Source organism: Alligator mississippiensis, chromosome 2 (genome assembly GCF_030867095.1).
Source record: "Alligator mississippiensis isolate rAllMis1 chromosome 2, rAllMis1, whole genome shotgun sequence".
Classification (NCBI taxonomy): domain Eukaryota; kingdom Metazoa; phylum Chordata; order Crocodylia; family Alligatoridae; genus Alligator; species Alligator mississippiensis.
Genome location: NC_081825.1, coordinates 37,683,250 through 37,695,916, shown reverse-complemented (window position 1 = coordinate 37,695,916; position 12,667 = coordinate 37,683,250). Strand labels below are relative to the sequence as shown.

Sequence of the window (12,667 nt, the reverse complement as noted above, 5' to 3'; positions counted from 1 at the left end):
TGGCCCTAATTTCAAAGGGGGCCCACATTTCAGTCATACCCTGTGGGTTTCTTGTTGGGTAGTATGAGTCAACTTCTTATGCTGGCAAGTGGGTTCTTTGGATTGCCATTCTAAGACACCTAACTCCCCTAGTGTCCTAGTTTCCCAGCTTCGAGTTTTGGATTAAACTTACAGGCCATGCACCTAAAATTTACATATGCACTAAATTCTCTCATCTACTGATTTTGAAGTTTTCTAACAAGTAGCTGGGTTGGATCAGCACTGCTGGGTAGGCTATTGGGGAGCTACCTGCTCTTTTTCTTTCCTTCCCCATTGGCGGCAGGGAGGACAGCAGAGGACTGTGGGATACTGTAGGTTCTAGGGACTCCATCCTGTTATGTAAAACTAAACAGGTTTATACATAGAGCTAGAAAAAAATGATTCTTCATCGAAGTTGCTGGTTGAAATAGTTTGTATCAAAATTGCTGTGTGTTTTTCTCCGCAAACCACTGGAATGCCTGTATGCTTTTTATGCCAGAAAAATAGCATATTTCCCAACAAAAACATAATGCTTGTCAATGACTTTGTGTTTCTGTTTGTCAGCCAAGTAAGATTGTCATTAAACAGAATGTTAAAGGCACGGATATTGTCAAAATTTGTCTTAGAAAGCTTATGATCATGATTTTCTGCTATAGCTGATATTACATCTACTCTTGTTGAAAATAACCTGTTTTAATTTACCCAGCACAAATCCCTATGTATAGAATGTATGATCATCAAAGCAGGTATGGCCACTGAAATGAGTGATTTCTTGAAACTTCTTTCAACATTTTTTGGATCTTGATTGCTGATTAAATACCATCTTAACTTTAGTATCACTAACAGTAGAGGAGGCCTTTTGCAGTTTACTGAAGACTGTCAGTTTACCAAGTTGAAACAGGAAGAATAGGAAGGTATCCTAGCAGCACTGGCCAGTTAAAAGTGCCCAAATCCTTTAATTATATCTTGCAGTCAATGGGGTTGAATGAAATAAAGAGTCAGAATATGAAATATTGCAGCTTGGTTCCTGTGCTCTAATAGGCTATGACGTGTGTGTGTGGGGGGGGGGGTACCCCAGAGCTTTACTGAAAGAGGAAGTGCATTAGTTTGACCTGGCTCCCCAGTGTCTGTATAGATCGGGTGCTTCAGCGGGGCTTTCTGGTGCTTTTATCTAATAGCTGATTCGATCAGTTATTAGATAAAAGCGCCAAAAGCCTCACTAAAGCGCACAATCTATACAGATATTAGACAAGCTGGGTCAAACTAACATGATGCCTCTTCTAAGGCATGCGCTGCACTCGCACAGAGACATGCCAATCTTAAAGTAAAACACTAGAGGCTTTTGGGGTTTTTTTTCATGTCTGTAAGCAGCCATAATTCTTACGTGTTCAGCAACTTTTTCTTAGCGTATGCCTTTGGTACTTGGAATTTCCATTTATATACTAGTCAAATTCAGGACTCTGTCTGGCACAGGGGGCTTATTCTGCCACTTGCCCCAAACACAGAGCGAGTGGCTGCCTGGGTGGGCAGACCCTTCTGCATTGCCCCGGGGGCAGAGGGGGGAATGACACTTCTCCCTGCCCCCTGCCTAAGGGGCCCTGCCCACCACCGTCTGGCCCCACTCCTGCCCCCACCCAGCCACTGGAACAGCAAGGGGGGAGCGACCAAGATGGGGGCAGCAGCCCCTTTCTAGCGGGGAAAGCTGCTGTGGACCATGGCGGTGGTGCGAGCCCTGTTTCTGAGCCCCAGTGTTGCTATGCGCAGTCTGCCACAGCTCTGCCTGCCCTGCAGCAGGGCCCCCCTGCCAGGAAAGGGCTCACACTTCCTGACACAATGACAGGGGCTGCTGCCCCATCAAGAGTCCTGCCCCCTCACCACTGCAGTGGGGGCAGAGCCAGATGCTGGCCAGCAGGGCTCCTTAGGCAGGGGGCAGGGATGGAGGTTATTTGTCCTCTCTCCAGCATCCAGCAGAGGGCACAGCAGGGGGCTTATTCCGCCACTTGCCCCAAGCAGGGGCTGAGCAGCAGCGGCTGTCTGGGTGGGTAGACCTGGCTTTGGTCCCCCAGGGACAGAGCAGGTCTAGAGTGGAGAATAACCCCCTCCCTGCCCCCTCTGCCTCAGGAGCCATGCCGGCCCACCGATACAGCAGCGAGGGGGGAGCGCCCAACAGTCCTGGCTCGGGTCCCTGCTGGTGGGACAGGGAAGGGGGGAATTAGACCCCTCCTTGGTCAGTTCAGCCTGAGCTGGCCATGCAGCTCCAGCACAGCTTCCCTGCAGCTGAGGGCCCGCCTGGCCTGAGCAACTGGCCCAAACTGCTTGAAAGATGTATGAGCCAGTATCCTTTTTATTACAGTTAAAGTCCCAGTTATTTATCTCCTTCCAGATCCCCATGCTGAACTGGAGAAAAAGGAGAACCTACTAATGCTACTTGTTTTTTACTGTTAGGATTTGACAGGAGCTGAACTATATACCCAGCCAGCTGATCTTTTACACCCAGTTATTTATGCCACTGCCATGGTTTTACTGATGTGCCTCTTGATGATTATAATCAGCTACATATACCATCATGGGTAAGAAATAAAATTAATGGAGACTCAAGTTATAGTGCAGTAGGTTGTATCTACAGTTGTTGCATGAAATCAAAGAAGTATTAATTTAAATACATGTTTACATAAGGGTTTAGAATTACTGGCCCAGGTGTAAATTGGGCCCTACCAGCATCTAAGATTTAGGTGTTCAAAGGAGCAAATAGTGTTGTCAGTCCCATTACCCTTTAATTTATGGACTCATAGAGAAAAGTTGCTTTCCACAAGCCTTTTACACACTATTTAATGCAAACACTGTTGTATATACACTTACACCCAAATATTTTAACCAGGCCTCCTTTTTAACAGACACATGTGCTATAAATTTATCTTCATAAATTTTGCTCCTACAAACAAATTCTTGTTTCACATTTTAAGTTAAATGACTGCTATTTGATTTATTCCAGACTTTAATTTAATTAATACCCTTTTTGTCCATATGCAAGGATTCAAATTTATAAAATAAGGGATCCTTTTTAAGACTTAAGTGTTTTGTATAAAGAAAAAACTCCTTAATGGTATTTATCTTTAATTTTATTATGATAAAAACATAATGATTAAATTTGTCAAAAGAGATGATAGCTAATGTTAATTGCAAGTTCATTGCACTCCCATTTTGAGAAATCTCACTCTAGCTTTTGAAAGATGAGCAGGCAACTGTGTGTTTATATTGACTGACCTACATTTCTTTTAACAGCGTGATCAGGATTAGCCTTAAAAGCTGGCACATGCTAGTTAACCTGAGCTTTCATATTTTCCTGACGTGTGTGATGTTTATTGGAGGTATAACTCAGACCAGAAATGCCAGCATTTGCCAAGCAGTAAGTAAACATAGAAAAGTATATATATATATATATATATAACAAAGAAAAAAATCAAGAAACTAGTAAATGTAAAGGAATGGCTAAGAGTTCCTTGAAAATGTTATAAATACTCATACATGTAATAACAGATTTTGCCCCAAACTGCTGGAGAAAATGTTATGGCAAGTCAAGTTCACTACTAGTGGTAGGAAAAACTATTTAAATCTTGGACAGCATATACAGAACTTCTAATCATGACTAATTACATTTAAGGAAATAAATGTTAACAGCTGTATCACTCCCCTATATGATTGGCAAAATGGTAGTAAATCTTCACTTCAGTTGAAAGTCACCAGGCAGTAGACAAACTCCATGACCTCTAACATCACCAAAGTTAGAGATTTCATGGATTTCATCTGCCTGTCAAGGAAAGAATTAAGAGCCAGTCTCAAAACTTGAAAAATATCTAATAGAATTAGAGCAGAATAGAAAATAACGCACATTTTTTTTGAGGTAAAATCGCTAACCTTTTTACGTATTAGTTGTATAACAGTTGTAGAATCGGTAGTGTCAAGAACTGTAGCATGGTCTATATGTCATATAAGTATATATTGTAAAGGCTGAATACTTTCTTACTTTTTGTACTTAACCTCCTGTTTTTAAGAGGGTTTTTTTTCCAAATTAAAGTCAACAAAAACGCTAGTTTCATACAGCCTATGCTTTTCTGCTGTTGTCAACATTTATTTTATATAGCCTTCCTCTGCTGAGATTGATATTTGATTCTCCAGTGTCATATCTAAGCCAGTTGCAGATTTCCAGCTGTAATTGCAAGTGCCCTTTTTGGATCAATATTAGTTAAATGTTTCTTGAATTGTAACTGTTCCTTAGAAACACTCAGAACTCACTCTGATTGCTTAGGACACAGTAACTTCAGGGGTAGCTCAAGAAATTGTATGCTTGTCATAACATTCACTTTCTTTTACTTTTTTATTTATATGGCTAACAATTCAAAAAGGTTATCCCAAATGTTCCTGTCTTTTAAGCGCCCCTAAAATGTCACCTGTATTAGCCTTAGTTTGTAGTCTTCCAGCTTGTGATGAGATCTTTATAGGCCCAGGAGCTACTACTGGGTTAGTTTGCATGAAGAAGATTGTAAATGTCTTGCTAACATGCCAAATACTCTAGCTTTCAAACAAAAGACATGTGGGAAGTTTTTTTTACTAAAACTTCCTCCATCTCTTGTTGTGTTTCTTCTCTGTTAAATTACCGCTGCATGTCACCTTTTTCTCAAAAAGAGACAGTTCTCTTATGTGATGTATGTGAACAAATAGCGGTGATAAAGTGCAAGTAAATAAAGTATAAAATTCAGACTTTAGACGGGCACAGATTTTTTTTTTCCTCCTCTGTTAATAAAAATCGAAGAAAAAATTATTTAAAAACCCTACATAAATGAGTTTTTAAGAATACATATGTGCAGGAAGTCTGAAAACTTGACTATTGTTTTCCTACAATAATATTGCATGCAAAGTATGTGACTTGTACTTTCAAATGCTGCTTAAGTTGTGTTTTTAAGCACTGCAGGTCCTCCTTACCTTGCATTAAAATCAGTCAGGCACCCTGTCAAGCAACCTCATTTTGCCCCATTAAATCCCCATGCACAGAACACAGTTACCATGAGCACCGTAATTTGTCAGTCTCTCACTTTTTTCCATTTAAACATGTAATCCTCTTGCGAACATTTTTAACTTAACATATACCTACCTGCACCATGTTTACATTTATTTGGTTTATAATTTTAGGCATATTGGACTGGCTGTGACCACCTTATTTAATCTTTTTTGTAAACTACTAATCAACATGAAGATATTTTTAAATAACTTGCAAGGGCTGGAGGGGAGGAGGTGGTATTTTAGTTTAAATCATAATAACATATCACTATTATTCTTTAGAACGGTCCACCTTAAAGTTTTCAAGCAGCATTCAAGTAAAACACAAAACTGTAAAATGATTTGTTTATGAACTAATGAAGCTTGTGTGTTAACATTTATATTTCAGGTTGGGATAATTCTTCATTATTCTACTCTAGCCACAGTGTTGTGGGTAGGAGTGACATCTCGTAACATCTATAAGCAAGCCACTAAAAAAGCAAAGAGGTGTCAAGACCCTGATGAGCCACCACCTCCACCTAGACCAATGCTCAGGTGAGACTGTTGCCTGTTTAATTTCTGCTTTATCATCATACATCTGCCAGTTAGAATTTCTGAATTAGACTGAACCAAATTTTGGTTCTCTGCAATAAAATGATAAAATATTGTTTTTTATGGGAAACATAACAGTTTGTACATTCACTGTTAATTCTACTCTGCTGTGACCCCATGTAAGTGCGATTGTGACTAAGGCATTTTAGTCTGTGTTGTCCCAGATTTAGTTAAATGATTTTGGCCTTCTTACCTACCCACTTTCCTCCTCTGCCCCAGGCCCTCATGGTGTCAAACTGTACTATCATACTTACAACTCTTAAAGCACTTTCTTTGCAAATTTATTGAGGTCCCAGAATGACCATTTGGTTCTGGTGTAGACATTTAGCATTTTTGTAAGAGTATAGTGGTATTCATGTCATCAAGATTAAGGAACTGAAAGTGTCTGGTAAAATGTCCTGCAACAGGTTCAAAATCAGCATTTCAGTTAGAACATTGGGATGGAGATGCTGGAAGTTGGTGGTGTTGGCCTAACACTATTCCCATTAGATTAGAGATACAAGAATTTAAGATAAATTATGGTTCACTTCAACTGTTTTTCCACCTGGAAAATTATTTTGCTATCAGCTGATTTTTGTTCCATTTCTATATTGAACTTGCATCTTAATTAAACCTTGCTTACTCAAAATTCTCCACAAGGTGGCAGAAGTTGATTAGGTTTGATTAACCTTGAAGCCAAATGGAATATTATGTGAAAAATCAGTTTTCTAAGTCAACAGAGAGTAAAAAGCAGAGAACTTCCCTTGCAAACATTGGATGAGATCCCGTCTGCCTGTGTTCAACAACTGAGTACAGAAATTGCTATTTTATATCTTTTTCTCATAAAGTAGGTGGTAATTACTAACCATAACTGATGCAAGAGTTAATGAGTGTTCATTTTGCTTCGCTTAGGTAACTTTTAAACTTTTATAAAATATTTGGTTCTATGTAGGCTATTATGCTATTGCCATATGCTGTCACCATATTATGCAAGCGCCTCTCAGTAGTGAATTAAGCAACATGGGCCTTGAAGCAGTGGCAGCTCCCAGTGCCATAGCAATTAATGTTGCCACCACTCCCCCCACCACCAGATTTATAAGTCTTGGGAACCCTAATCCCCAACCACACACCAAATGATGTATATGGGGTTGATCCGTGGCTGGACCTGCCCACTTTGGGTCTGACCCAGCACATGGCTCTGGAGCCAGTACACAGGGTCAGACCAGGTATGCAGCCCTACAGCCAGCATGTTGGATCTAGCCGCTCTGTGCAGCCCCAGCATACCAGATTGGGTCTGGTTGTGCGGTGTTCTAGATCAAGCCCTGCTGCATCACATGGTCCCAGTGCGAGCATGCTGGATCTGGCTGTGATGTCCCCATAAGTACCACTGGTACTTACCCACACTCCAAGGTAAGTTTTTTTTTGTTGTTGTTTTGTTTTTTTCCCCCCTGCTCTAGGCCTTCCAAAATAGTATATGTTATATTAGGGGACATGTTATATGCAAGAAAATACGGTATTTGTTTTCTTATCCTTTCTATAGGAACAAAATGTACAGTGCAGTGTTTTTGTTTTGAAAATCTCTTTAAATAAAATCAGATCTCATCAGGTTACACTTTAAGTGGAAAAATTATTTTCTGACCTTACATGCTGCAATAAATTCATAAGATGTGATTATGAGTGTGTCTGTACATATGTTGCTCTCTGTGTGTGTGTGTGTGTGTGTGTGTGTGTGTGTTTCATATACATACAGACATAATATTGCCTGTCTGTTAAGTCCTAGAAAGAGGACTTAAGAAGAATATTGCCTGTCCTTTTGAATCTAGGAAGATGGTCAAAAGTACAATGGCCTCCAGTCCTTGCAGAAAATTTTACAGGTTTCCTTCGCCAACTGCTGGGGTAAGGTTCCTGAAAGTTCCTGAGGTTGGCAAAATTGTGGTTAGCAAGACAAAAGGCTTATGGGAAAAATGGCAGGTGGCAGGCTGATGCATGGCCATGGAAAACCATGGGTACGCAAAACTGTATACAATGGTAGCCAAAACGGTATATAGAATATTAAGCATGGTTACTCAAAACCGTGGTTGGCAAAACCAGGGTTGGCAAGGGAAACCTGTATTGCACGGTCTTGGAAGTTGTTACAAAAAGGCTATCCTTCAAACAATAGTAAAAGCTTATATCTGTAGGCTGATCCTGGTCTCCAGCCTGAAGTACTAGAATCTGCATAGTGGAAAGTTAATTTTGATTAGCTTCTGTATGAGCCTACTCATGAGTGGACGGTTTATATTGGCATAGTTGGTTATGAAAGAGGGATCCACAGCCAGTTTCTTCAGTGTTGGTTAGATGGCTGCCTGTTTGAACCAGAAGGGGGAAATGTCTTCTTTGAATACAACGTGATATCTTTTTTCATCATGAGAAGTAGCAGTTCATGATTTGGCATCCTGGCAGGGTATGGGTTTGAGATACCAACCACCTACATACATTCTCCCCCCCCGAATGCAAAAGGGGCTTGTACAGATGTTCAAAATTTCTTGTGGAAGATGATAGGCTCTTCAGCAAGAAGTTAGAACCAGTACCTAGAAGGAAAATTTTCCTCCTCCTGATCTAACTTAATCTCACCTCTGTCCTTGGGAAAACCCTTGATAAAATTGTCAAGAATCACATTTGTAGGAGTCCAGCGGGTAATATAATCCTGAAGGGCAACCAGCACGGGCTCATAGCAGGTTGATCCTGCCTGTGTAACCTTGTTTCTTTCTATGACCAGGTTATTAAATGCTTAGTCACAGGAGTCAAGGTAGATGTCATCTACTTGGACTTTAAGAAGGCCTTCAATATGGTATCCCATCCTATTTTCATAAACAAATTGAACAGCTGTGCCACAGATGACTACATAGTCATGTGGGTGGCAAGTTGGCTTAAGGGTCGTACCCAGAGAGTGGTGGCGGATGGCTCAGTATCAACCTGGAAAGATGTGGGCAGCGGGGTCCCCTAAGACACGGTCCTTGGGCTGGTGCTGTTTAATATCTTCATCAGCGACCTGGATGAGGATGTGGAAAGCACTCTGTCCAGAGTCATAGTTCCTGCCACAGAAGTACACCCCCTGGTGCACTCCAGTTCAACTTGGAGGAGTGCAGGTTTGGGGCTGGAGACCTTCCTCTCCTTCCCCTGAGCCCCAGGAGAATTCCCTTTCTCCATTCCTCTGCCCTGTCAATGAGTTGGTTGATGGGGGCAGGAGGGAGATTCTCTTGCAATGGAAGTGTTCAAGGTGCAGGAGAAGAGCCCGCACCTGGTGCACTTACTGGGTTCAACCCAGAGTTCAGCAGGAGGCAGGTGTCTCTGCAGCTGGAGACCCTCCCCCTCCTGCCCCCTGAGCCCTGGAACGGTTCCAGCCCCAGGCGAGTTCCCCTTACCTCTTATTAGGGGTGCACCAATAGAGATTTTGGGGGCTGATACCAATATCTGATTTTTAAGGAGGCATATCGGCCAATACCGATCTGATTTCCAATACAGCTGTGTGCAGCTGGCGAGTCTGTTGTGGTAGAAGGGAAGGGGGGAGGGAAGGGGCGTGGGGGGTGGCAGATCAATGCCCATGCCAGGGCAGGGTGGGGTGCAGGATGGAGCCACAGCTCGTTCAGGGGGCGTGGGGAGGGCGTGGGGGCAACTCTTGCCTTTGCATGCACCCCAGGAGGGCATGGGAGGAGGGTGTGGGCCCCCAGATCTGTGCGGCTGGCACCAGGCTCTTCCTGGCATGTGGGATGTGGTTTGGCCGGGGCAAGTGGCTGCAGTGCTGGGAGAGGGCTTCAGGGGGAGCTGTTCCATGGGGAGGGGTGCAAGGGGGTGGGAGGTGGCTGTGCCAGGGTTGGGCAGCCTTGCAGCACTGGAAGAAGTTTCATCTGTTGGGAATGTAGGTTGACTGTTGATCTATAGGTACTAGCAAGACGTACTTGTTTGGAAAGACTGCCCAAATTTGTGTGTTTTTTTTTATGTTGTTCCAGATTTTACTGCTCAGGATCCTGCATCTGCTTTTACACTATAACTACTGTGTATGAATAAAGCAATACAAGAGTAGCAAAAGTGTGCCAACTTTAACCATGGTTTATTTAGGGTCAAACTGAAACAATTGAGCTCGTTTGTATTACTACAAGGTCATGCACATGTAATAGTTGCAGCAGTAAGAACTGTGGGGAACTCCAAACAGCAGCTCTGCATCCCCTTTTGAAGTCAATGCAAGTGTGTTACCCCATACCCTTCATCTATTACAGTATCAGAAATTGTTTTACTCTTTTCCCTTTATCCCACCATCCTAACAGCAAACAGCTTCCTACTGATAATTGCCAATCACAACCCTGATGGTTTTCAGAATGGTTTCACCCAAGCCTCAACCAACCTAAGACTGACCTTCCTTTTCTCATTTCAGCATCCCGACTCTCAAAATCCTGGAAGTACAAATTGATTTTTCTAGGTGGATATCACTGACAAATTAGCCTCTTACCAACAGCCCCTAGCACCTGCTCCCTAAATAAAGTCTCTTTAACCTGTTGTTAAAACCATTAATGTCTTTGCCTGATTTTTAGATTCTACCTTATTGGTGGAGGGATTCCTATCATAGTCTGTGGAATAACAGCAGCAGCCAACATCCGGAATTATGGCAGCAGGCCAAATGCTCCATAGTGAGTATCAGATAATTTTGAGATTTGACATAAGTTATTAGGACTTTTGACTAGTATTTCAGCAAACAAAATATAGATCGTGACTCTTCTGGCAGATGAACCACGTTGCATTTTCAGCAGTTCAAAATAGTCTGTAAAAAATAGATTACTTCTGAGGCGGTGTCCATTTTGATGTACTGTCTTGTTTTCTTTTCCAGTTGTTGGATGACATGGGAACCTAGCTTGGGAGCCTTCTATGGACCAGCTAGTTTCATCATTTTCATAAATTGTATGTATTTTCTCAGTATATTTATACAATTGAAACGACACCCTGAACGTAAATATGAACTTAAAGAGCCAGCTGAGGAACAGCAGCGTTTAGCAACCAACGAACATGGGGAACTGACTCATCAGGATTCGCTGTCAGTGTCACTGGTTTCCACATCAGCTTTGGAGAATGAACACAGTTTTCAAGCTCAGCTTTTGGGAGTGAGCCTCACTTTGCTTTTATATGTTGCTCTGTGGATTTTTGGGGCTTTGTCTGTTTCTTTGTATTATCCCGTGAACTTGATTTTTAGCTGCTTTTTTGGGGCCACATGTTTAAGTCTTAGTGCCTTTTTGCTGGTGCATCACTGCATCAACAGGGAAGATGTTAGGCATGCTTGGATAACAACCTGCTGCCCTGGAAGGAGCACGTACTCCGTGCAAGTTAACGTTCAGCCCTCCAATTCCAGTGGGACCAGTGGAGAGGCTCCCAAATGCACCAACAGCAGTGCAGAATCCTCATGTACAAACAAGAGTGCATCAAGCCTAAAACATTCGTCTCAAGGTTGCAAACTAACTAATATACAGGCTGCAGCAGCTCAGTGCCATCCTAGTTCTCTACCAGTAAGCACGGGTCCTCAGCTGGATAATAGTTTGACTGAACATTCGGTGGACAATGATATTAAGATGCATGTAGCACCATTAGAGGTACAATTTCGGACAAATGGGCACCCGAACCGTCACCATAAAAACAGAAGTAAGGGCCATCGTGCAAGCAGGCTTACTGTTTTGAGGGAATATGCATATGATGTCCCCACAAGTGTGGAAGGAAGTGTGCAGAATGGCTTATCTAAAGGTCGACAAAGCAACAGTGAAGGGCATTCAAGGAGTCGAAGAGCCTATTTAGCCTACAGAGAGCGTCAGTATAACCAGTCCCAACAAGATAGCAGCGATGCTTGCAGTACGCTTCCAAAATGCAGTCGAAATACTGAAAAAACTGTTGCTACAAACAACAAGAAGGATATTTTGAGAAAACCAATAACAGTTGAACTTGAAAGCCAGCAAAAATCTTATGGCTTAAATTTAGCTGTTCAGAATGGGCCACTTAAAGGCAATGGACAGGATGGACCTTTGCTCACCGCAGACAGTACAGGCAATATTAGGACTGGGTTGTGGAAGCATGAAACTACTGTGTAGCATTGTACTTGTCAGAAGAAATTCATGCGAACTGTGATTCACACATTCCTTAAAACTGTTAACACATAAAAAAACTGTTTACAAACAGTGGGTACTTTGCGCACAGGGGACAGATATCTGCCATGTGAAAAAATGTGTAAGTTTTTGGAATATATCTTTGCTATTCTCAGAAAGATAAACTTTTGATACTCTGAATTTTTTAAAGGAGCAGGTTCTGCTATGAGATGCAGAACAGGACTTTTTTTAACACATGTACCCTACATCTGTGTCCACAACACATTTCAGGTTTGTATTTAAATGTGTAATAAATAGTATTTTCCCCAGCAGCAGTATGTTGCATTTATGTATTTTTAAGGTGAAGATTACTGGCTGTAGTTGTCTGTTTGGATATGCTACTTAATTTCATTGTCTGAGAATTTTGATAGTCTTTATTTGCTAAAGAAAAAAAATAGTTTTCTGAAACTGAAAATACAGAAGTTTCATACTTAATGCAGCTGGTTGCATTAATTTTGACATTTGAATGACGTAGAAAAACTACATTAAAAAATAAAAGATTTATGGAATAATACAGCTCTGTATTTCTAAATCACTTTTGTAACTGATTCATCAATTCATTCTTTAGGAAACATTTAATGTACTAAATGCATAATTATATGCCTAGTTGTGTTTAATGTTTTTCACGTTGGCTGTAGGCATTTCTACATAGCCCACTCTAATTCACTTGCTCCTCTCCTCAAACTATTATATTTATATGTAATCTGTAGTAATTGTATATATTAACACGGGTATCATTTGAACTAGAAGCACTTGAATAGCAGTGTCTTAGCAAGTAGTTTTTACCATAGTTACTCAAATATAAGAAGTCCGTCCCCCCCCCCCCCCCCCCCCCCCCCCCCCCCCAGTTAGCACAAAGGGAAAAA

At 41.6% G+C, this 12,667-nt stretch overlaps 1 protein-coding gene across 3 annotated transcripts in view; it reads left to right on the top strand.

Annotated features, from left to right (window-relative positions):
* ADGRA3 (adhesion G protein-coupled receptor A3) overlaps positions 1–12,317 on the top strand; it is a 116,463-nt gene extending 104,146 nt beyond the window's left edge. For all 3 annotated transcript variants that reach the window (XM_019480201.2, XM_006278038.4, XM_059721611.1), the window contains 5 exons: positions 2,464–2,588; positions 3,301–3,424; positions 5,462–5,607; positions 10,212–10,307; positions 10,505–12,317. In XM_019480201.2, the coding sequence (XP_019335746.1) occupies positions 2,464–2,588; positions 3,301–3,424; positions 5,462–5,607; positions 10,212–10,307; positions 10,505–11,747 (1,734 nt within the window). In that variant the 3' untranslated portion in view covers positions 11,748–12,317. The remainder of the gene's footprint in view (positions 1–2,463; positions 2,589–3,300; positions 3,425–5,461; positions 5,608–10,211; positions 10,308–10,504) is intronic.
* Positions 12,318–12,667: the final 350 nt, after the last annotated feature.